Source organism: Anabrus simplex, chromosome 1 (assembly GCF_040414725.1).
Source record: "Anabrus simplex isolate iqAnaSimp1 chromosome 1, ASM4041472v1, whole genome shotgun sequence".
NCBI classification, from domain to species: Eukaryota; Metazoa; Arthropoda; class Insecta; order Orthoptera; family Tettigoniidae; genus Anabrus; species Anabrus simplex.
In genome coordinates, this window is record NC_090265.1 from 452,191,102 (window position 1) to 452,218,149 (window position 27,048).

Genomic DNA, 27,048 nt, shown 5'->3' on the forward strand with positions numbered 1-27,048 from the left:
GACGAAACATACACCCAGCCCACGTGCTAGCGGAATTAACCAATGACGGTTAAAATTCCCGACCCTGCCAGGAATCGAAGCCGGGAACCCTGTGACCAAAGGCCAGCCCGCTAATCATTTAGCCATGGAGCCGGACAGGGAAAAGAATAATAAAAATAAAGGACAAAACTTTGAAACTGAGGGAGTTTCAAGTACTTAGGAAGTGGACTGATGCAGGACGCTGGGCTGGACATGGAGATAAGGAAAAGGATTCAACAGGGAAATGCATTCTACCAGAGTGTGGAAAAACCTGGTGAAGAGGAAGAAAGTCCCAATGAAGTGTAAAAGAAGTGATGTATACAACAAACTACTGTCCAAAATTGACATATGCAGCAGAGACCTGGACACTGACAAAATGGTAGGAGAATAAAATACAGACCAGTGAAATTAAATGTTTAGGAAGTAAGAGGGGAAAGACAGAATATGAAACAAGGACATCAGGAAGAAAATCAGAGAGGAAAAGCTTTACGACAGAATGAAGAAGGATAAACTTAATGGTTTGGACACGTTAGGTGGATGGAAGAGGGAAGGATGCCGAAGCAGATAAGGGAGACCCAGATAGAAGGAGGGAGGGCAAAAGAGACCCAGACTTAGGTGGTTGAAAACGATCAAGAATTGTTATAATTAGAAAAAACATGGATTAGAACACAATTAAGGAGGAACAATTGTGGTTGGATAGAGGAAGGTGGAAAGGTGCTATTTACATTCCAGCCCTGCAGGAGCTGGGCAAGGGAAATGGATGATGATAACAGGAAGATTCCCAGCAGAAGCTGGACGAGGGAAATGGATGATTATGATAATGATGATGATGATTAAGGGTAAAATTAGAGCCAGGAGCATTAACTTAACCACAGACAATAATGGCTTTTATTTTATGAAAAAGTGTAAGAGAGGACCAGGATCCCTAACTTCACCACGGTCAATAAAGGTCAATCTATCTATCTACTATCTATGATAACAGGAAGATTACTATTAAACACCGATTACATTAAACTGTTTCTAACATCTCCAGCAATCGTTAACAACAATTCACATATGGACAAAATAAATTCTAAAGGAGTAAACACATACCATACTCTTTGAAATTTTGCACACAACAGGGTAAAGATAAATATTGCACAATTCAATTTAAGGAATTAAAGAAAAAGAGCTACTTACAGTAAGTGATCTGAGAGTTGCTCCACGGAAAGCTACAGGAGCAAGTAAAGTGGGAGGCACTCCAGCCAATGGCCCAGTGGAAGCAACTGTGGACTTGCAATTCAAGAGGAAGTTAAAGAGTGCTTGTGCTTCAATCCCCTCCACGTAGATCAGAGATTCCGGACTTTTATCAACCTCTCGCTCTTTGTTATATGTCACTTTTGCCTACAAAAAAAACCCACATGAATTAAAAGTTGAAAACACTCTGCACATGATCTGATTATTACTCTGCAGAAAATTCAATGCTAGAAGCATTTCCTTTTGATTTGGAGAGAGTTATGCTCAACCATCATTTAAACAAAATGTTGCTCATACTACCCACTTTCCTTCTTCACAATAAAATAATTGTACATGAGCTCATATTCAGGAGAAACTTTCTAAGTCTCATCATATATTGAGACAAATTTCACATACATTACTAGAACAGTCACACTACTTTCTATAAATGGAAACGTAAAGTCTGAGTATGATATACAAAATTTACTATAATGTCAGAGAAATTTCCTTTGTGATGTTTCTCATCACAGAACTCAGGATGATGATGATGATGATGATGATGATGATGATGATGATGATGATAATAATAATTATAATTATAATGCTATTGGTTTTACATCCCACCAACTACCTGTTCGGTTTTCGGAGGCACTGAGGTGCCAGGATTTTATCCCGCAGGAGTTCTTTTACGTGCCAGTAAATCTACCACACCGGGCTGACGTTTCTGAACACCTTGAAATCAGGGTGCGAAGATTTACATTAAAAAATTAAATCATGATTTAAAACAGTTGAGTTTTATAATACCTGTAAATATTTATGATTCAAATCAGTTGGCTTACTTATTCTCATCATTACCTGCTGGCCATTGTTCAAATGCATATAAAAATCAATAAAAATCAACTATTTAAAATCAGTTTGTTTACTTAATATTGTCTTACTGCTTGCAGTTTATTGGATGGCGCTTTGGTACCCATCCCGTATGTTTGGAATTGTAGAAAAACTATTTTTTTTACGATACCTGAAGTAGCAGAGGAGAGATCCTTACTTTATGTTTGCCAGCGACCCACCAGCTCATCCCAAGATGTTTCCTTACTTTTATAAAAGAATTAAAAAGTGACACAGCGTTGGCTCAATGCCGTAAAATGATAGCCAAAGAACAACTTGAGGCAGCCTCTAAGGCTCAATACCTTAGTTGTATTTTTTTTTAACAAATTCATTAATCACGATAATTGAAATGAATAGGGGTCCTTCTATTCAATACAAAGACATTTATTCATTAATCACCAACTCATAAATCATTATCACCTCACTGGATCACATCCAGAGTTGTAACTCGGGACCTAGTCCCACCACAGGTGATAACTCGACATCAACTATGGAAAGTCGTCGAAGGAATATTCCACCGTCTGAACCAAATGGTCAGAGAAGGCAGTATTCATATACGGTGGGCCGCTACTTTGAAGATCCAATGCAATCAGAGGCATTGAAATACCCACATACAGACAAGACTACTGAACCTAAGTCAAAATTTAAACCATATATTTTGCATATTTTGCAACACACAATGTAAATTCCCATCTGCAAATTGGCAAATTAAAAGTGATAACTGACACAATGGACCAGCACAAGATTCTCATTATGCGATTACAGAAAATTAGAAACATCGATCAGGACGCACTGGAATCTCAAGGGTACAGACTCTACAAAGGTATACCAGGAAAGAGAGTGACAAAAAATATTCCCCAGTTTGCAACAGGCTTTTTGGTTAGCCGTAAAATAATAAATTCTATACAAAAGTTTAAATCTCACTCAAGGATCTCCAACTTACGATAAAGACAGCTAATAAAATTTATACCATAACGAATGCACATGCTCCTACCAATAATACGAATAACTCTTTAAAAGACCATGTATAGAAAACTATTGGGATCTACTCGACGATATCCTAAATAACATTCCTAAACACCATGTTAAAATATTAATTGGGGATTTTAATGCCCAACTAGGAAGAGAACGTAGATATTGTGATGTAATTTGTAAATGGCCTGCTCGGCAGAGAACAAACAGACATGGTCAAAAACTCATTGATCTTTGCAGGAATCATGGCCTAATATCAAAATCTACATATTTTAAGAGAAAACCACAAAAATTCAAAACATGGAAACATCCCGAATACACTAAAGGTGAATGGCAATTAGATAATGTATTTATGGACAAATTATATCACAAAGAAATTTATAATGTCAGGGTTCTTTGAGGAACAGACACAGGCTCAGATCATTATGTAGTTAAAGTTAAAATCAAATTAACTCCCCAAAAGAGATAACAGCAACAAGCCTATAAACCAAAAAGGAAAATAGATCCTACACAGTTAATTAAAAATGAAAATTATCAAAAAGCAACAGAAAAAAATAAAATCCTAGATAACATAGATGACCTGATTAGTAAACTTCAGCAAAATGTAGAAGAATTGGTCCCAATGAAGCTGCGTAACAAACATCAGTGGTGGAATAATGAATGTGATGACATGATTGAGAAAAGACACAAAGCGTGGTTATTGCACCAGTCCCAAAAATCTGAAGCATCTTTTCAAAATTTAGTTAAACAGCGGAAAGATACAACTAAAACCTTAAGAAGAATAAAGGGACAGAATCTTGCAGAAACTCTGAACTCAATTGAAGGGAGATTCAAAACATCACATTCACAGAATTATTACAAAAAAAAATTAAAAAGATTTGACTAACGAGGGAACACATGTGTTTCACTCGGATTCGGTTGAAATTTGGTAGGAATATTTGTGGGAGGCAGTAGAATGCTAAGGTGAAAACTGCATGTCCCCAGCGCAAGTTTAAACACCAAAATAGAACAAATAAATAGTCGTAAAATTAGAAGTGCCGCGGGAGTATCTGGGTGTGGCGGAGAGGGAGGGAGAAGCGAAGCAGCGGACGTGAGCAGCGTATAGTCGGACTGCTTGCTCGAGTCGAATAAATGACCACCCACCCCCACCCTCCCGGCCACTCTTCTTTACTACACCACACTTCGCACATACCTCGTATCTTCCCGATTAGAAACGTCAAAGCAGATCAAGAGGTGCACACTGATTAGTCGTCCGATGAGACAACGTTCTCACAATGACAGGTAAAATCTGACGTTCTTATAATCATTTTTATGAATGGTGACTGTGTATTTACTTTAACCATGTATGGTAATAATTGATTTTTTACACCTAGATACAAAAAAACCGCCCACTACAGAAGTCATTCAATCTGTGGAATGTAGTAGTGTGCCTTCAGAATTGTATTGCAGAGTGTGACAAAAACGACACCCCATTTTCTGAAGATGAAAGGAATTTGGGATTGGAATTATATCGTAAGTAGATCAATGTATTTATATATATTTACTTTTACGAGAAAAACAAGCGTTTACAGGAATTGCGTTCTTGTCTCCGTTTTACAGGTCTAATTGCCGACAGGGTTTTGGATACCGATATGACAGTGGAACTGGATGGCACATTGGATATGTCAGATGATGACTTCGAAGAAGACAATATTGAAACACCGTTATTTGACCTCGTCTCCAAAAATGTTGCTCCTAACCCTGCATCCACAACAACAGCTGAACGATGCCTAATCCCAATAACTTATAAGAAGAAGGTCATCGAATATTGGCGAAACAAAGGTGGGAAACAGAGGAGCTTCGCATCAGTGAAACACAGGTTTTGTAAATTAAAGTTCTGGCAAGAGCTTTACAGGTGGGAGCAACAACTGGAAAACAGTGGCACAATGGGAGAAAAAAATTGTTTTACGAAGAAGACTTATCAAAAGTTCAAAGAAAGTAGAAAACAAAACAAAATTGTTCACGATATAAAAATTAAAAAATGGGCCTTAAAGTACGCTCGTATAGTTAACTACGACACGTTTCGAGCGTCTCATTCCTGGGTAATGAGTTTTAAAAGGAAATTCAAAATTGGATCAAGAAAAATTTGCAAATTTGTATCTAAAATGTACCAATTTGAACAAGAAGATACTAATTGTAACGCGACACTGTTTGTTGAAGAAGTGTCGCAATTAATAGAAAGTCACGGCCCAGAGTGCATGTTTAATACTGATCAGTCTGGTTTTCATGAAGAGTTCCATTCTGGCAGGACCCATAATGAACGAGGAGATAAGTCATATTAGCGGAAGCACAATGTATGAATTCAGTAACTCATCGCTACACAATACAGCCAATAATTTCGGCAGATGGACAACTCCTGCCGAAGTTGCTAGTGGTGCTGAAAGAAAAAAATGGCAAATTTGGTCCTAATATAGAAAAAAAACTATTTACCACACCAAATGTGTACACTTTGCCTTCAAAGTCTGGAAAACTGAGCAAAGAACTTGTACAGAAATGGTTATGGGATGTTTATTATGAGCTAGTACCAGAGTACAGTGTTTTAGTTCTCGATTCCTGGACCAGACAGAAAGAAGAAAATATTTTAAATGCTAAAATTGGGTGTAAGAAAATCATTAAGTTCAAACAATTCCGAAAGGAGCCCCTGGACTTATCCAGCCGTTAGATGTTTTCGGCTTCTGCATTTGGAAGCAATTTATACATATTTTGTACGATTTAATTTTGTTAAACTCGTTAGACATCAAGGTACATTTAAGGAACAACATTTTAAAAGTGCAATCTTTGACGCACAACCAGTTCTCCTCTCCGCGTTTTCGTAGCATGTGGCAGTGCAGTTGATACAAATGTGGCCATGTTAATAAGAAACCTTCACAATTTATTAATCAATTGTTTCACAGAAAAGCCTTCCTATAATCAATGTAATACTTGTGAAAGCGACAGGCTGTAAGATGTGCATGGTGCACACAATATCTGTGCCTTGTACACTTTTTTGTAAACAATCACTATTGCACTAATTACAATGAGTAACAAGAACTCAGGCGTGAATTCTTCAAACCTTATTGGCATCGTTGTTCAAACATCGTCCTTTGTACACTTGTTTCATGTGCTGTTTTCATATTTACGTTTTGCACATCTAATCGGGAAGTTAAGGGGAACGCGCTAACTATACGCTACCTGGCTGCTGGCGCAGCCTGACACAGCCCGGTTGGCTCACGTCTGCTGCTTCGCTCCTCCCTACCTCTCCGCCAAACCCCGATACTCCCGCGGCACTTCTAATTTTTTTGCGACTATTTATTTGTTCTATTTTGGCGTTTAAACTTGCGCTGGGGACATGCAGTTTTCACCTTAGCATTCTACTGCCTCCCACGAATACTCCTACCAAATTTCAACCGAATCCGAGTGAAACACATGTGTTCCCTTGTAAGTATGAAGCCCCAACCTTATTATTACAAGACTGAAATGGTGAATTAGCCCAGACGTCACCACGTAGTTGCTCTAGGGAGTCGGTGTTACTTGCTCCGCTCGGGACGGCTGTTTGTCACGTGATAAGAGAGCAGCAGACAGGTGGGTTGCATACCGTGGCCTTACTCTTCTTGCCGCTCGGAAATGTTCCCATATGAACAACACCTTTTATAATAATAATAATAATAATAATGATAATAATAATAATAATAATAATAATAATAATAATAATAATAATAATAATAACTTGGACCATGGTTCATGTGAGACGAATAGGACACAGATTACAGAGTATAACAGGACAAGAAAATTATGCATTGACAAAGGAAATATACAGCAGTGTGGAATATTTACTGAATAAATACATTTTCACGATTAACTGAAGTTTCGGGACACGTACATTTACCGAAAAAATGTTTATGTGATTTGTACATATTGTTTGCACTCTCATTAACATACATTTCAATATGTGTATGTCACTTACGACTATTACAACAAATTAAACACGCGAACTGAAAAGATATCACTGGTGTATTCCTCCTTCACGACATAGTAACGTATCAATGTTTGGTACTAAACTTATCTTTTGCGTACTGGCAAGTCGCAAAACGTGGAAAACGAACGTAAAATTCAGTCAAACTGTTCATGTTTGCAAACCCATCTTTCATTTGAGTATCGCACTGTAAGTCAATCAGTTTTAGCTGCAGTTCTGGTCTAACAGTTTGCACATCCACTGAGAAGGGCATAGAGAACACCTGCAGATACTTTTCTAATGCCTAAATATCGTGAAACCTACTCTCAAAATCGTCATTAATACCTCTTTATATTCTTCTAATGTTTTTAATGTGATTCAATATTTTATTACATATTAAACATTTTGCTATGTTATTTTCTTGAATTATTAAACACTCTTCTTCCCAGGAAGGTTTGGACCTAGTTGGCCTACGCTGAGCTGAACTCTCTTCGATAGTACATTCAACATTAACTGACTAGATTTGAATATCGTGTGGTGTGAGGATAAAGACGGAAACACACTACTGTCACCTCATATGAGTTCACGCGTATCGCACCGCAATCTAACCTGTCCAGAAAGATATGCTATACCTTTGCACCACTGGCCTGCAGTACATACTACTCATGAACTTCAATACGGACCAAACCTGAGATTTATAACATGTAATACAATGGGACTCTAACCGGCTAACCACAGTGTTACACTATTTAAACTTCAATGCCTTAACAATCATGGCCACCAGACGAGCAATATGTAATAAATAACATTAACATATTAGATACAGTATTGAACAGATGGACCTTCTCATCATTGTTGATAGTTACAGGCGTCAGGGTAAGCTTCTTTTCTTTTTCACCCGTGTTCATACTGAAATGGATACTCTTTACTGAAAGGCATAAATCGTACGATGCAATTCAGTAGCAAAGGAAATGTAAGCAGTTCAGCTTATGTCATTGACTTCATCTTCATGACTGAGCAAGTGGCTGCACGGTTTGGGTCACATACCTGTCAGCTTGCATTTAGAAGATAGTACGTTTGAACCCCATTGTCGGCAGCCATGAGGATGATTTTCCATTTTCACACCAGGCAAAGGCTGAGACTGTACCTTAAATAAGGCCAGGGTCACTTCCTTCCTACTCCTAGCACCAAAATTTGGAATATGTCTTGAAAAGAAACTCGATTAAGGCACCAAAATCAGCAAATGTGCGATGACTACAGCCGTCCTTTGGGAAGAAATCTAAGGAAAATGAATGAAACAAACTGTACATTTTCCCAGAATGCTTGATGATGATGATGATGATGATGATGATGCTTGTTGTTTAAAGGGGCCTAACATCGAGGTCATCGCCCCTAATGGTACGAAATGAAATAACAAAAAATTTGAATTCATCCACTGACCAAAATAAAATAAAATAAATTGTCATGAAGAATGAATGGATGGACATGAACCCTACAAAAAAACAAAAAACAAACAAAAACAGTGGATCAGACTCAAAAAGAAGGTAGTTAAATTAGAGTATTACTGACCAAGGGACCGTTTATAAAGCACAATGATGCTTGATGTCTGAATGGGTGCTAAATTCACGTCTAAGGCCCCACAGAATGGTACTTGTCGCGAGTAAAGTAGAACCATGGTATTTGTCATTTTGGGGTACTGATCAAAAGTAGCGAAGACTCACGGTGGTCCACACAAGATGGTACTACTCACAAGTATTGCAATTCGTACAGGGAACACAGACCTATGGTGTTTCTCACACAATGGCGCCATTCATAGCCAACACAAACCGGTAAGGTTCCTCACCTAGGTGTACTAGTCACGGGCGCCGGTATTCCCGTGGTATTCCTCACATAGTGGGTACAAATCACAGGCAACGCTGACCCACCGTGCCGTTCATATAGTGCTACAACTCACAGGCTACGCCTAGACCTGCGGTGTTGCTCACATGGGTACAACACACGGGTAATGGAATCCACCAGGCCAGGCTTTTAACTGCAACTAATCACAAACCTATTTCGTACCAATTTAGTGATACTACTCGCAAGTACATGCAACCCATGGTGTTCCCCGCATGATGGTACGAATCAAGAGTAGTTTCATGGTTCTAATTCAATCATCCCTTGGTCGCCCCTTGTAGTCGCCTCTTACGACAGGCAGGGGATACCGCGGGTGTATTCTACATGTGCGTCCCCCACCCGCAGGGGGTAGTGTGTTTGGTCCGCGAGAGGTATTTTATTTCCCTCAAGTCCGCCGGCAAGCCGGTTAGAACCCCCCTATCCGCCACCTGGGACACGCCACGTGGGAGTATCACCTCTCCCCCTGCTACTTTCCCAGAATGACAATGTGAGAGCTACGAAATAGCAATGCAGTAAACCGAACACAGTGAGTTTGTGGTTGTCATCAACAATATTCACCAACCCCATTCAGCATATACACAAAATAAAAGAACCCTCTTGAATACTTCCAACAAAGTATGGGCACCAAATACAACATAAAGAACATTTTAAGATCATTACACTTAAAATTATTTCCACCATTACAGCTGTCAAATCTGGACATCAGAGGTAAATTATCATTAAATGTGATTTCACTAACTTTACAGAAGAGCAGAAAGAAGCTGCTGAGGTGCATATTTTGCTACCTTTAAAGTAAGTCGGACTGACAGTTCTGACCATGGTAAACAATCGTGACAGCCAATACGATAAGGAATACAGCGGACAGCATAAGGCTGAACTGTTGTATGATCATTTAAAGTTAAAAACTTCATGATCGTTCCGTATTGAATAGAGAAATAAGAAGATGTACAATATTAGAAGGATCCACCTTTCAATACTCCGTTGTAAGTTGAACTAAAAAGAAGTCACAACTTGTTTATTGGGACCGGTTTCGACACATTACAAGTGTCATCATCAGCCAAATAGTAAAGTATTAGTTGTTTTAAGATCTTTATATCTTGCCCTACTTTACTATTTGGCTGATGATGACACTTGTAATGTGTCAAAACTGGTCCCAATAAACAAGTTGTGACTTCTTTTTAGTTCAACTTACAACGGAGTATTGAAAGGTGGATCCTTCTAATATTGTACATCTTCTTGTTGTATGATCAGTTACCATTGTTTATCACAGAGTTCCCCTTGTACATACAATAGTATCACATAGCTTATCTTTACTCTTGCAAAACATACAATAGTTCACCCACAAGAATACACGACCAAAACAAGTCACATACTATACAAACCACAAAATCGCTTTCGTTTTTACGAAAGTTTACCTCCGACGTCCACAACTATACATATAACAGAAGTTATCTTACATTTCCGGAAAAACTCCTTCATATTTCCAACAAACAATTTAAACAAACCTGCTGAGTATTAAGTTTACGAATCTCATCCTCTGCTATTCCCATACTCTGCAACCATTCATCTTCATTTTCATCATCGTCGTCATCACCGTCATCTCCAGTCTGATCCTTTGAATCTTTTTCTGCAGACGGCCAAGTATTAGATACAGACTGATCGTCATTTATGGAATCCAGAGTATCATACCCTGTGTCACTATTGCTTTCACTTGAAAGACGTTTTGAAAGGTTTCGAGATTTCTTCAAAGGCATACTGAATACAACATCTGCAAATACAATTATGAATATTCCAAAAATTAGTTTAGAAAAATACACTAATTACAGCTGTTTAGAACTTGTTTGGGCTTAACAAGAATTACAATTTGTTTTAATACTGAGAGACTGTTACCTTCATCCTTAAGAAGTTGCCGAAAACCTCTTGTTGTTGGTGTTAAAAGAGCATGAATATCAGTTAGTCCACCAATGCCAGCCGCTCGGAAAAGACATGTGAAATTGTTGGCACATACATAGAAGTATGGACACTGTAGAGCTCGAACCAACTGGAAACATAAATTTAAAAGGACTAAATTTAGAAAGAAATAAAACTAGTTAAAACACAGACGACCCAAAGGTCAAGAATAATAATAGACCTCGAAGATCTAGACCTAACATTTCTTCAAGATAATTTTAATTTTTTAAAAAATAAAAAATCTGATTGAGGAAGATAAAGACTAACGTATACTGAAATTTGGCAGAGATTCCAGTTCTGTTAGGAGCTGATATTATCTTGGGCATGACATCTAACCCCTTTCCTACCTCCTCATCAAAACAGGAATCCTGACACACTTCTTAAAGCCTGCCTGGTGGCCATGATCATACAAGCATCACTTCTCCAGGGTCTAACACCGCGTTTAGCCAGTTCCGAGTCCCACTGGTGGAAAGACATTCAGCATAAGAATGTTAGGTGGGAGGGTAGGAGAGGTAGTTGCATACAATTTCTAATCACTAGATTACGTGCCAAAAGCCTGGATTCAATTCAAAACCTCTCCACAGTCTTCATACGGAATGAGGGCACATGACATTGTTGATGGTGATTCATCTGTCAGATGGGGATGTTAAGCCTTGAGCAGACCCCTTACTGTTATTCAACAGAAGTAGGCTATGTGCCAACGTCAGATTTCACCCTGTCCCTACCTCATTATCATCATCACCCCACATTCAGACATGCAAGTCACCCATGGGCGTCAAATCGAAAGACCTGCACCAAGCGAACCGAACATGTCCTCAGACATTCCCAGTACTAAAAGCCATTTGATAAATAATCTCATTTCTTAACCATATTGTTACGTGTTCAAGCAACCACCAGCCTTGTCGCAGCCCCTTCAGCATTTCCTGCAAGGGATGACTAAGCCAGCTCGGGGAACCTGTCACCCCGCCCGGGGACATGCCGTGAGCCTTCCTCTATTGTTCTATTCATCAATTTATCCCCACAATTTCTGGAAGTTACAACAGAAATGTTCTATCCCCAGCTGAACCCTAGTACTCAAGCAACCGTCAGCCTTGTCGCAGTCTCTTCGGTATTTACTGAAAGGGATGACTAAACATAGGATATAAACTTCATGGGTTTTAATCCATCTTGAATTGTGATCACAATAATAATTAAATTAATGTTGTATGATCCACCTTTTTCAATACAATATTATTGAATTTATATTACTAAACTAGGGACTAGTTTCGGCCTTGGCTGGCCATTTTCAGCCTAAATGTAATACATCTAATAACTAAACAAAAGTAAAAACACACAATTGACATGAAAACTAATGTACAAACACACAATTAACATTAAAATCTGGGATGAACTAAGTGTAAAATCTGAAAAATAAATTAGGCTCTAAATTCTTAGCATATGGAGTATGCTCATCATCCACTCTTTCTTGTATTGATATTCATAGAATTGTTAGTTCCATCACTGCTAATCATTACAATTTCAATTGCAAAACAGGAACGGGTAGATGTTGATTCTGCAGTCAGATCATCAACCACCAAATCTACTTGAGTGGTGTTAGCAGTCATACCTTTTCCCACATCCTTCGGCCCCACCTTAATTACCCCCCCCCCTTCCCCTCCGCCCCCTCCTCGCCCCCCCGCCACACCTCCTCGTCCCTTACCCCGCCTCTCTCTCCTTGCCCTGCTCCTTCTTCCATTTCAATCTCACAACCGTTAGTATGAGGCACACAACAATACACCATGCAACACATGCCGCAACGAGAGGTAAGTCTCATATAACCTATGCCATTTGACTAACACGCTCTCTCACTCCTTCTATTCATTAATTCAAGTTTATTCAGATTAACTTCATGGACACCGCAATGAATTGCGAATTTATACCAGCCACAAATTAAGAATGTGTCAGTTTTAACCATATCTTCATGTGCCGCCCTGACAATGTCCAACAGCATTTCAGCATGTTTTTAACAAGCACTAGGGGAACATTTCATTTTATTTTATTTATTTTATTTACGTTGGCCAATGTGGAAACACCATATAGCAGTTTTGCGTCAGCTGGTGGTTATTTTACAGTGGCATCCAATGGCTTGCATACTGCTAACACCACTCAAGTAGATTTGGTGATTGATGATCTGACTGCAGAATCAACATCTACCAGTTCCTGTTTTGCAATTGAAATTGTAATGATTAGCAGTGATGGAACTAATAATTCTATGAACATCAATACAGGAAAGAGTCTGGATGATGAGCATACTCCAGATGCTAAGAATTTAGAGCCTAATTTATTTTTCAGATTTTACACTTAGTTCATCCCAGATTTTAATGTTAACTATGTGTTTGTACATTAGTTTTCATGCCAATTGTGTGTTTTTACATTTGTTTAGTTATTAGATGTATTACATTAAGGCTGAAGATGGCCAGCCAAGGCTGAAACTAGTCCCTAGTTTAGTAATGTAATTCAATAATATTGCATATATAGTATTGAAAAAGGTGGACCATACGATATTAATTTTATTATTATTGTACCGGGCGGTACACCTCCACGCCGCTAATTTAAAAATTGCGCCAGGTGAAACTCCTCTGCTGGAGGAAGTCTGAACTTTATCTACGCTGTTAATTCTTTACCTTCTCAGAAGATGTCACCACGTGGAAAATTTTGAGTTTTTGAACTGTGTCATTTTTGATGTGTTTTTGTTTCGCTTGAAGTAAGAAGTGTGAACTTTCTCTTCTAGAGGACACTACTGAAGATCTACAATAGTGCAACCTAGTGCGGAGTCAAAGAACTTTTTTTTGGAGAAAATTTAATTTCAAGAGTTTGTTCTTTGTTAAATTTCTTTCTGTCATTGTTTAAGTTGGCAATATTTACCCCTTTCTTCCCCTTGTTATGAATGTATCCAATCCTGAATTTCTTCTATTAATTTCTGACCAATCTGGTGTATCTTCCCCCAACTTGGATCTGTTGCGGGGTCCTACCCAATAAAGAGTTTGTGGGAGGGTGTTTTCTTTCCCCTAACGCCTAGAACCTTCCGCGAGAGGATATAAACTGCTGATTTTCGGGTCTCCGGGCCACTTTTGTTCCATCTTTCAGTGTGTTAAGTACATAGCAGGGGGCGGGAAGCGCCTCTTTCTTCGGCAGCGGTCAACAACAAGGTAATGGCCGATTAATAAATTCTTTCTTTGCTAGCTCAGCAGTTTAACTTTCGGGGCGGGTTCTAAGCGTTCCACTATGTAACCTTTTCCTAAAATGTAACTTCTCTTCTCATCTATTCTCTTGTAAAGCTACATACTGGGATAGAGAGTGCTAACCCTCTCGAGCTCCCACTCACATTGTCTGGAGGTGAACTTATTTTCTCAACCAATTCTTCCGTAATGTAATGTAAATTGTTATTTTCTTAAGTCACCTCTGTAGTATGGGATTAGCCCTTGCACTAACGGCCTAAGGCCAAGTAGGTCTTAAACAAAGTGTATTAGGAGTGCAAGTTCGCCTCCCCTCAAATTGTATTTTAGAGGTCATGTATTAACCTTCTTGTCATTTAATAGACCTCAGTAGGTGGGGTATTTTACCCCTGTGTATATGTCCTTTGAGGACAGCTTAAAGGTGGAGTTTGGTGTGGCCTGGGAGAGGCTTAAAATTGAGAGCAAGCGGCTCTTTTGAAAATTGTATATTGTATGCCTCGAGGAGACTTTTCAGTGTAATTTGGAGCAAGGGCTCCTAGGTATGAATGGGGTTTTCTGCCCCTCTGTTAAAATTGTGTTTGGGGTAAAACTGAGCTGATTGCCCAAGAATTATGTTTCTGACTTTTGAAGCCCCAAATGGGGTACCTATGTAAATGTATTTTTCAATTGTGTTTCGGCTACGAAGTACCTGTTCTATTTGTTGTTACCTAATTTTGAAAAGAAAATATAACCTTGTTAAATTTTAAAATTAATTTCACTTTAGTAGCTTGAGACCTATTCACCACCCAGCACCTTCTTTCATGCATAACTACCACCAAAACACGGTAACAAGTGGTAGCAGAGCGTGGTTGAATGGGTCTCAATTTAGCCCCTTTTGACGGCTACACATTGTTTTGATCCGAACTCTAACCATTTTCTCAGTTGCTGGAATTTTTTGACTTTTTCAAAATTGTTCTGTCATCATGCCAGGCCCTCGCGATGTTCTCCATCTTAATTATTTGCGCAAAGAGGAGTTGATCTATGAATTAACTATCAGGAATGTGCAATCTGGAGGCACGGTTGCAGTAGACACTAACAAGCTTAGAGAGTCCCTTGATTTGCCCATTTCCATCCCCAATTTGGGAGAGAAAGAAATTGATGACGCTCTTTCCACGATCGTCGAGAATATTACTGGGCTAGCTTCTGTAGTTAGTTTTTTTGATGAAAATGATCCGTCTCCTAATCAAATTAAGCGTGTGCAAGGCAGGCTATATCATTTTTCGAATAGGGTTAACGATCTGTTGTCTCTAAAACTGAATGACGTTCAGAGGAAGGAAGCTAGTACGCTCCTGGAAAATATGTCTGAATTATCTAGTAAGGTCACTCAATTGTTAACTGGGGAAGTTCCTCCCAAATCTGATCAACCCACCATAGTGAATTCTGGTAGTGAGGAAGCACCTCCTAAGGGAGAAGTAAATAGGAAAACCATTGCTTCCCAAACTATCTCTGCCCCATTAGACAACGAGCCTGAACGCTGTGCATCGTTGAGTAACATCCGTTCTGAATTGACTTCCTTGCCATTGAAACCTTTACCTACTATGTCACCCGGGTTTAGCAGCTTGCCTCATCCTTTGGCAATGTTGCTCAGAGGTATTTCTAAATTTTCTGTTAATACCACCAGTGATGTAATTGCATTTTTAAGATTTCTAGTTGAATTTCAGGATCATGCCCTTGTGTTTTCTCTTTCTCCATGTCAAATTTTGCAAATTATCTATCCGTATGCTATTGGTATTCTCTCAGATAAAATCGTAAGAGCCATTGCCGAGCAATCATCTATAGAGGATTTCCATGCCCATTTGCTAGCTAATTTCATCCCAGCTAGGGCCAGGTCCTCCCTTATTCAGAAGTACTATTATCGTGTACAGCGCTTGGATGAAAACTTGGCTGATTTCATACAGGACATTAAGTTTTATACTAGGGTGTTTGCCCTTCATTTTCCGGAAGATCAGATTGTACAGGCTATTGTAGAAGGAATTTCACCTCCCTATAGGTCATATTTGTGTTTCGCGGCGTGCCCGCAAAGTTTCTCTGAACTTGAAGCATTGGCCGTCTCAGCGGAAGGAGTTAGATACGCCGATTCCTTGCGTGTCGCGAAAGAACCCCCGCCTTCTTTTAGTAACACTCGGCCTCCACCTCGCCGACCAGTCAATCACCGTAAATGTTACGCTTGCGGGTCGCCTGACCGTCTGCGCAACAAGTGTCCACTGATCAAGTCAAGTGGGACAAGGAATGGAGCCGGGTCATCACAAGGCTGTTTTAAGTGTGGGGCCTTCTCACATATCGCCAAGAATTGCCCAAACTCAAATAGCACCCCCTCCTGCTCAACTTCCGGTGCAAATTCCAACTATGCCAATAATAAAAAGTGACTAGTGGCTTCGGCTGAGTCGACTAATCCATCTTCCCGAGACTCAGCCCCTAGTAAACAGGTTGTAAATGCAGAGAACGATCAGCCTTCAAATTCATCTTTTGAATGCCCTAAAGAATGTCTTAGGATTGCGGCGGATACCCCCGCACCGGTTCCTTTTCTTAAGATTGAGTTAAATAACGAGCCTATAACAGCCCTCTTAGACTCAGGCAGTGTTTGTTCGATTATTTCGGCTGAATGGTATTCTAAATTGAAATCTGTTTGTAAACTACCTGACTATGTCTCATCTCCTGTGCAATATGTTTCGGCTAATTCATCCCCGTTAGATATTCTAGGTTCCTTATATGTCAAAATTCGTATTTTTCAATTCACATGGAAAGTTAAATTGTTCGTGGCCAAGCAATTGTCTTGCCCCATTATATTGGGAGCGGACTTTATTTCTCACACTGGTCTTGTGCTCGATCTTCAGAGTAGGTCTTGCACTTTCAAATTTGCCTCTAATTGTAGCATACCACTATTAAAGTGTAATTCTGTGTCATGTTCTTCTATTTCGCCTACCCAGGATGAGATGTTGTTAGACCTTAGACATCTACCTGAGGAGCAGGCTGATAGTATTCGCAAACTGTGTCAGTCGTTTCCCGAGGTGTTCTCTGATACTCTTGGTGTTACTGACCTTATTGAATACAAAATTGAGGTCACGGATTCGATTCCTGTCCGTTTTCCACCGTATAGGCTATCTCCACCTAAAATGAAGGCTCTGAAAGAAATCATCGTTCAGATGTTGAAGGACGGTATTATTAGGCCCTCTAAGTCAGCGTATTCTTCGCCTATTTTTCTAGTTCCGAAACCCCAAGGAGGCTTCAGGCCTGTCATTGATTACAGGGCCCTCAATCGGAAGGTGGTGTTGCAATCTGTGCCCCTTCCCGACCTTCATTCTTGCTTTTCATGGTTTCGTAAGGCCAAGTTCTTTACTATCTTGGACTTAAATCAGGCCTACAATCAAATTCCCCTTGCCGAAGAGTCTAAACACCTTACAGCGTTTGCCACGGACTGGAATTTATACGAATACAACCGCGTGCCTTTCGGGCTCCCCACGGGGGCAGCTGTGCTCACTAGGCTACTAGATAGGGTCTTCTCCGACATCAAATTCGAGTACTTATATCACTACTTAGATGATGTCGTCGTATTTTCAGAGACTTTTGAAGAACATCTAGATCATCTGCGAGAAGTTCTCGATCGCCTTCGTAAGGCTGGGTTAACTGTTAAGTTGTCCAAGGTTGCCTTTGCTAAGCCCTCTATGTCATTCCTAGGGCATATTGTGTCACCTGATGGTGTAGCAGTCGATCATTCTAGAACCCAGGCCATCCGTGATTTCAAACCTCCCAAGGACATTAAAGGTATCGCCAGGTTCATTGGTATGGTGAATTTCTTCAGGAAGTTTATTCCTAACTTCGCTAATAGAGCGGCGCCCTTAAACCTTCTTCGTAGGAAAGGCATCAAATTCGAGTGGGGACCTTCTCAACAAGCCGCTTTTGAAGATCTGAAATTAGCTCTCTGTAATGCCCCTGTCCTTGCTATGCCTGATTTCTCAAAGAAATTCATTGTCCAAACCGATGCGTCATCGTCAGCTGTAGCTGCAGTCCTTCTTCAAGAGACTGAACTAGGGAGGCGACCCATCGCCTATGCATCTAGGACTCTATCGGCTCAAGAAGCCAAGTATTCCATCTATGAGCTCGAAGGGTTGGCAGTCTTATTTGCCTTAGAAAAGTTCCGTCTCTATCTGGAACATGTCAAATTCGACCTGGAGACAGATAATCAAGCCTTAAGCTGGGTCTTAGGTAGGCCGCGTCGTACTGGTCGTATAGCCCGCTGGGCTATTCGTATTTCCGCCTTCCAGTTTGATGTTAGACATATCAGAGGTACCGAAAATGTTGTTGCTGATGGACTCAGCCGTATGTTTCATAACGACGTCGAGACCCACGAACCGGTCGACAGTTCATCACCTTCCGAGTCCATACTATCTGGTGTTAATGCCATCTTAACAGATGCTCCCATGCTTTTTAGGGATATTGAGAAATACCAACGTGAAGATCCAACGCTGGCTCCGATAATGGAAACCCTTTCTTCTGGGGAACATGTTGTCCCTTATGTTCTGAGGAATGGTGTTCTATGTTGCCCTTCGAGGCATGATAAGTTGATGAAAGTTGTTGTTCCAGCGGTTCTTGTACCTATGATCTTCAAGTATTATCATGAGACCCCATTAGGAGGGCATCTTGGTATCTTTAAAACTCGTGAAAAAATTCGTGAAATGTTCATCTGGAAAGGTATGGACGGTGAAATCCGTGAACTAGTAAAAGCTTGTAAATCTTGTTTGCTCAGTAAACCCACCACGTCCACTAAGGTAGGCTTTTTGTCTTCTCATCAAGCGTCGCGCCCCATGGAACGCCTGTATATTGATTATGTAGGACCCTTCCCCCAGTCGAAGGGAAATGCCAACAAATTCATCTTTGTATGTGTAGATGGTTTTACAAGATTTTCGTGGTTATTTCCGACTAAGCTGGCTACCGCTCAGTCTACAATTACTTGCTTAAATTCTATTTTTGCTTCTTTTGGTCCGTGCCAATATATTGTATCTGATAATGCTAAGGCTTTTACATCTAATCTTTTTCGTAAATTCTGTTTTGACTTGTCCATCTCTCATGTAACTACTTCTGCTTATTACCCTCAACCATCCCTGGCTGAACGGGTTAACCGTAATCTCAGGTCCGCACTTATTGCCTATCATCATGAAGATCATTCCAGGTGGGACACGTCCCTGCATTGGATAGCTTTTGCTTTGAATTCGGTGGTTCATGAATCTCACAAGTTTACTCCAGCTTCTTTGATGTTCAAGTTTGTTCCCAACTCGCCGCTCTCTAACCTCTGGTCTCTGAATGACATTCTACCCGAGACAATAGATCCGGATAACATTAAAGATCTTTGGAAGAAGGCTAAAGCCAATCTTAAAGTGTCTCATGAAAAGGTTAGGGAAAAGTATGATCGTGGACGGAGACCCACCACTTTGAAGGTAGGTGACCAGGTGATGGTCAAGAATTTTGTTCCCGCGGGCAAGCTTGCCCCCAGATTTCATGGGCCTTGTATAATTCTCGATTTTCTTACGCCAGTTACGTTGTTAGTAAGCAATCCAGCCACCGAGAGGATATTTAGGGTTCACCTGTCACAGGTGAAACCAGTGTAAATTTTGTGTCAACTTGCTTCATATAATTTGAAAGGAATATGAAGGTTATATTTTTTTTTAGTTCAACTTTTAAGGCTTTCTGCCCCTTCTATAATATTTTGGTCTTATATGTAAGCCTCGTGTAAAACCTTCCCCGATCCGTTAAACTGCCATTCTGTCCTTGCCTCGGCCATTACCACGCTCCCGTCTCCTGCTTCAATACACACTGTGGCTTGATTTGAGTAAATGCCATGGATATCCGCACGCCGCTGGCCCCTCAACCTCTCCACAAGCCTGTACCCTCAAAGAAGATGATGGTCCAACACAATTCTGCCGCCAAGCTTTAATGTTTCAGTGCCCCCGCAGCCGCGCGGCGCCGTGCAGCAACTGGAGCAGAGGACGGGCCCCCTCGGCCCCAGCGAGAACGACGTGTGCACGGCGAGCCGGAGCTCTCCTCCCGGCCAAGGCTGATGTGCGGCGCACGACCTGCTACTTGCCCGCAGCCTGTATATGTTCACCGCGGGCGCGGCGTGCTTCAACACCTCTGCTCCCCTCATAGTGCGGGCGAGCGGTATCTCAGGGTACTTGAGGGGTCCGAGCGGCCTCCTTTGGACGCAAGCCGCAACGGCCGGTCTGGCCATCCCACTTCATCACCATCTACTACATGAACAGTTACTATAAGTAATGACTACACTTGGGAATTCAACTGCAATATTTGGTGGACTTTGAAAATTTTTTTTTTTTCCTTCACTTTCAAGTATAAAAAGTTATCTTCAGAAATTCAACTTCTACAAATATAAAGACTTTACTTCATCTGCAACAACAAAATTTTGAAACTCAATCAAACCAAATTAAGAAATCTTATAAATGCTTCTGCAATCAATCTTCATATCCACAGCATAACTTGGACCTTGTTTCAAACAGATTTCGTGTGTCACCCCTGGAGGAACTTTTGGGGGGGGGAGGTCTGTACCGGGCGGTACACCTCCACGCCGCTAATTTAAAAATTGCGCCAGGTGAAACTCCTCTGCTGGAGGAAGTCTGAACTTTATCTACGCTGTTAATTCTTTACCTTCTCAGAAGATGTCACCACGTGGAAAATTTTGAGTTTTTGAACTGTGTCATTTTTGATGTGTTTTTGTTTCGCTTGAAGTAAGAAGTGTGAACTTTCTCTTCTAGAGGACACTACTGAAGATCTACAATAGTGCAACCTAGTGCGGAATCAAAGAACTTTTTTTTGGAGAAAATTTAATTTCAAGAGTTTGTTCTTTGTTAAATTTCTTTCTGTCATTGTTTAAGTTGGCAATATTTACCCCTTTCTTCCCCTTGTTATGAATGTATCCAATCCCGAATTTCTTCTATTAATTTCTGACCAATCTGGTGTATCTTCCCCCAACTTGGATCTGTTGCGGGGTCCTACCCAATAAAGAGTTTGTGGGAGGGTGTTTTCTTTCCCCTAACGCCTAGAACCTTCCGCGAGAGGATATAAACTGCTGATTTTCGGGTCTCCGGGCCACTTTTGTTCCATCTTTCAGTGTGTTAAGTACATAGCAGGGGGCGGGAAGCGCCTCTTTCTTCGGCAGCGGTCAACAACAAGGTAATGGCCGATTAATAAATTCTTTCTTTGCTAGCTCAGCAGTTTAACTTTCGGGGCGGGTTCTAAGCGTTCCACTATGTAACCTTTTCCTAAAATGTAACTTCTCTTCTCATCTATTCTCTTGTAAAGCTACATACTGGGATAGAGAGTGCTAACCCTCTCGAGCTCCCACTCACATTGTCTGGAGGTGAACTTATTTTCTCAACCAATTCTTCCGTAATGTAATGTAAATTGTTATTTTCTTAAGTCACCTCTGTAGTATGGGATTAGCCCTTGCACTAACGGCCTAAGGCCAAGTAGGTCTTAAACAAAGTGTATTAGGAGTGCAAGTTCGCCTCCCCTCAAATTGTATTTTAGAGGTCATGTATTAACCTTCTTGTCATTTAATAGACCTCAGTAGGTGGGGTATTTTACCCCTGTGTATATGTCCTTTGAGGACAGCTTAAAGGTGGAGTTTGGTGTGGCCTGGGAGAGGCTTAAAATTGAGAGCGAGCGGCTCTTTTGAAAATTGTATATTGTATGCCTCGAGGAGGCTTTTCAGTGTAATTTGGAGCAAGGGCTCCTAGGTATGAATGGGGTTTTCTGCCCCTCTGTTAAAATTGTGTTTGGGGTAAAACTGAGCTGATTGCCCAAGAATTATGTTTCTGACTTTTGAAGCCCCAAATGGGGTACCTATGTAAATGTATGTAAATGTATTTTTCAATTGTGTTTCGGCTACTAAGTACCTGTTCTATTTGTTGTTACCTAATTTTGAAAAGAAAATATAACCTTGTTAAATTTTAAAATTAATTTCACTTTAGTAGCTTGAGACCTATTCACCACCCAGCACCTTCTTTCATGCATAACTACCACCAAAACACGGTAACAATTATTATCAGGGATGACTAAGCCAGTTCGGGGAACCTCCCAGCCCGCCCGAGGACATGCCATGACACTTCCTCTATTGTTCCCTTCGTCTAGTTTTTCCTTGCGATTTCTGGGAGGTATAACGGGAATGTTCCATCTCCAGCAGAAGCCTCAATATTCTAGTAACCGAGGTATAAACAAAGGCTGATGCGAGTGAGCTGTTGCGGTTGTGTTGGAGTGCCCAGTGAGTAGCTGGACTGAAGACGATGGACGGAACGGAGGATTGTGTACTACCTGACAGAACTGTGCGTTTATGTACTTCTGTGGACTGAGGATTGTTGTAGAGGTGGCAACCGGAGCAGCTATCGTGAATGTAATTGGAACTGTGTTAGTAATTGTGTGATGAGGAGTCATGTCCTCCCGTTTAACACCGTTGAGCTGTTGCTGTTTATTTGTTCACTGAGTTTGACAGTGTGAATGAATGGACTGTCTCGTGGATCGAACCAAGGAACATTCATCGTGTATTGTGTAGCCAGTAGCACCGTGTTCAAACCCAGCGGTCGGCACACAACTGCTGTATGGGGTGACTGGACTTGTGAGCACAAGTGAAAGCAAGGTTTACAGCCGTTCCTATGTAATACCAGTGGGCCAGACCGCCTGTTGTGTAAAGAGAGACTTGTAAATAAAGCAGACAGCAATTAGTAAGAGCAGAGCAGCCATTCGTGTGTGTGTGTGTGTGTGTGTGTGTGTGTGTGTGTGTGTGTGTGTGTGTGTGTGTGTGTGTGTGTGTGTGTGTGTGTGTGTGTGTGTGTGTGTGTGTGTGTGTGTGTGTGTGTGTGTGTGTGTGTGTGTGTGTGTGTGTGTGTGTGTGTGTGTGTGTGTGTGTGTGTGTGTGTGTGTGTGTGTGTGTGTGTGTGTGTGTGTGTGTGTGTGTGTGTGTGTGTGTGTGTGTGTGTGTGTGTGTGTGTGTGTGTGTGTGTGTGTGTGTGTGTGTGTGTGTGTGTGTGTGTGTGTGTGTGTGTGTGTGTGTGTGTGTGTGTGTGTGTGTGTGTGTGTGTGTGTGTGTGTGTGTGTGTGTGTGTGTGTGTGTGTGTGTGTGTGTGTGTGTGTGTGTGTGTGTGTGTGTGTGTGTGTGTGTGTGTGTGTGTGTGTGTGTGTGTGCGCGCGCGCGCGCGCGCGCGTGTGTGTATGAGCAAGTGCATTTATTGGGTCACCCTGAAAATAGAGTAATAAAAAACAATGTAATAAATATAAACTAGCAAAATTCAATCACAACACTGCAATAAACGGCTCCATGGCTAAATGGTTAGCTTGCTGGCCTTTGGTCACAGGGGTCCCAGTTTCGATTCCTGGCAGAGTCAGGAATTTTAACCATAATTGGTTAATTCCGCTGGCACAGGGGCTAGGTGTATGAGCTGTCTTCATCATCACTTCATCCTCATCACGACACGCAGGTCGCCTACGGGAGTCAAATCAAAAGACCTGCATCTGACGAGCCAAACTTGTCCTCCGACACTCCCGGCACTAAAAGCCATACGTCATTTCATTTCAATACATTATCAGGACAGGACAAATCAGAAAGAATCTAGGAACCAGGTTAAAAAAAAATTTAGTTGCTTACCTTTATAGTATTAACCAGTATGATCTCATCATCTTCAGCCATCACCGCTGCTTCCTTCTTACTCAATCCTTCTAACATGTCTATATCCCTTTGTTTGAAAATACCAGTACTCTTCTGGCTTTGGCCATTAATATTGATCTTCAATGAATGATTCATATTATCTGTTTGCAGTGAAGATCTGAACTTATTTTTTAATAGATTCATAGTATTAAGTCCCCTTTCACTTGAAGCTGTTGATACTCGCAGTACCACAACAATGCTGATAAGTATCCTGAGGAAAGGAAATTTTGTATTCAAAGAAATAACTTTCATAAGTAGATCTTCTGCTCAATTACTTTAAATTCATACCATTCATTCATTCATTCATTCTGGCCTTCCACATATTTTTCTCTTCTTCAGAAGCCAGTTTCAACTTGGAGTAGCCAGTAAATCTTGAAGTATATTTTCTGTTGGCCAAGTGAAAGTGTCAAGGAATCTCCTTGCTTGAGATACTTCATATTTTTCTTCATTATTTTCAAAACCACCCTTTAAGTACTGTACACAAACTTGAATAATTCCTTCCCAGTCTTCCTTAAAAGTACTATCATCAATGCCTTGAATCACACACCATGGATAATATATTTCAGACTAGTGCTGATATAATCATAACTGCAATCTCTTTCCATTTTTCTGAACATGATAATTCATCTAGCCCACAAGAATACCTTTCGACTGGAAAATAAGAGCAGTGAAAAACCTTCAACCTCCATTTCAGTGTCAGTTTCAATTGGAAATGCTGGAAGATTTGAATTGCACTGAAGATTGGTTAGCTAAAGAAACAAAAAAGCACTTATCCACACTAAGGTGTTCAGACAGACATAGGAGGAACAGACCACAGTACATACTGCTTGGAGTCCTGGATTCAAAGTTTGTCATACAGTAGTTACAAACTGTACAAGATATGGAGAAACATTTCTGCTCTTATCAAAGACTTACAATCCGAAGAGGGCCATAAGTTATATAGAACCTGGATTCTTTAATATGTGCAAGTGATCCTAATTTAAGTAGTGACCTGGTAGTCACGTTTGTGAAAATGAAGACAGATCGCCATTTTGCCTCAAGATACCATTATGCGACAATGATGAGGCAAGAAATACTGACCCACAGCACATGTATCACTTACAACAAAAATCCATTAATATAGTTCATGCTGTACTAAACCTTAGATAACAGAACCTTTCTGTTCAGAGTTCTAAGCTGAAATATTATCACATAGAGGTTTCTCTAGGCGCAACAATATACTCATGTAAAAATTTTAAACAAACATGGGTGAAAAGTTCGAAGTACTGAAGCAAACAGGTCTAAGTTAACCTTTTGCACTCCTATGTCAAGTGTGGTTCGACATTAAAATATTAGACTTGCGCTCTGATGTCGAGCTCCACTCGACATGACAATATCTCGTACTTTCAGCGCTCATATGACAACTGTGCGTGTTCTGGTATTGTAGAGCTATCTAACGGTCTCTGAGAGAACACGTTTTCCTATTTACAATAGTTTGCGGGAATTGTGGTAACTTTTTTAAGCTCTGATATTCTCGAATGTTTATGCAAGTTCACAGATATTGTTGTTTGAATGTAAACATGGCTTCTGCTTCGTCTTCACTCATGGAACTGGATATTTTAGAACAGTTAGTGGACAGTGATAGTGACGATGATGAACCAACAACTGACTTGGATGATTTATAAGGAATAATGTAAGTGAAAGTGAACAAAGTGATAGTGATAATGAAACCGGAGGTGATGCTCCTCCATACCCATGGCACGAGTGGAAAGCTGGCGATCCTGATTTACCTGCATTCTCATTCAATGAAACAATTTATGGATACAAAGCATCAGGTAGGAACAATCCCTCAACACCTTAAGGATTTTTTCAACTTATTTTTAGTGGCGAGTTATTCAAGCAAATTGCCGACGAGACCAACAGATATCAATTACCGGTATTTCAATTTTAACTGAGATATGCTAAAGTCAAAATTCAGAAAGTGACACCACTTACAAGGCATTCGGCTTGGTGGGGTTGGACTGATGTTACCGTAAACGAAATGAAGGCTTTCCATGGAGTTTTAATGAATATGGCAATGCAGAAAAACGACAGAATGCAGGATTTCTTTTCAAGAGGTTGGTTAGAATCGTCCAGTTTTTTGTAGACTGTTTTAGCCGCAAAAGATTTTTTCAGATATTCTGGGCTCTGCACGTTTCTGCTCCAGATTCAGCTATCCATTTGAATCCTCAAGTTAGGTCTCGAATTAGCAAAGTCAAGTACGTTTTGGACTATATCAGTGAACAGTTCTTGGAAGTTTATGCATCACATAAATATCTAGCAGCTAATGAATCAACAATGTCTTTCAGAGGCCATGTGTTATTCAAGATGTACAATCTGCAGAAGCCTACTAAATGGGGACTCAGAGTTTATGTAATATCCGATTGTACATATGCATATGTGTGTAGTCTTATCCCTTACTACGGTTTTGCAACTACAGAATTTTTTATTCGACCGGACTTGGCTTTCACAGAAAGAATCATGCTTCAGTTAGTTGCTAATATTACAAATGCAACAGGTCAGTCTGGGTACCATGTCTACACTGATCATCTCTATATAGGTGTTACTCTGGCTGATGAATTACTGAAGCAAAAGATCCATATCACTCGAACAATTCAACCGAATCGCAAGCACTTGCCAAATGGGATCCGGAAGAAAAATCTGCGCCTAAGGAAGCATGAAGTCAAGTGCTTACGCACAGACACAATGATGGTTCTGGGATGGCATGACAAGCGCACAGTACTGATGCTTTCAACATCTGGAAACAATTCAACCTCAGTTATTGTCAGAAAGAAAAGAAACTGTGTTGAACAATTAGAACAATTAGGGAAACCAAACATAATTGTTGACTACACGTCACATATGAGAGGCGTTGATCGCTCGGACCACTACACATCAAGCTACGCTTTTGTAGTGATAAGCTTGAAATGGTGACGGAAATTATACTTCTGAAGTGGCAATAGTCAACAGCTTTTTGCTCTATAAAGATTACTACACCATGAATCGCATGGAGATTCCGTCACACACAACCTTCCGAAAACAGGTGATCAGCGAGTTGGTTGACGCAACAAAGGTCAAAAGTGAGGAAGACCATCTACTTCTGATGTTGAAGAACATTTGAATGGTAAACTGCACATCATCACAAGCTGCCTGGAAAACAACAT

At 40.5% G+C, this 27,048-nt stretch overlaps 1 protein-coding gene across 1 annotated transcript in view; it reads right to left on the bottom strand.

Moving 5' to 3' along the window:
• The window catches only part of hd (humpty dumpty), a 149,073-nt gene that overhangs the window by 33,876 nt on the left and 88,149 nt on the right, over positions 1-27,048 (bottom strand). The window contains exons 6-8 of the mRNA XM_067144388.2: positions 10,847-10,997; positions 10,462-10,724; positions 1,198-1,401 (exon numbers count right to left, since the gene is read on the bottom strand). Coding sequence (XP_067000489.1) covers positions 1,198-1,401; positions 10,462-10,724; positions 10,847-10,997 — 618 coding nt within the window. The remainder of the gene's footprint in view (positions 1-1,197; positions 1,402-10,461; positions 10,725-10,846; positions 10,998-27,048) is intronic.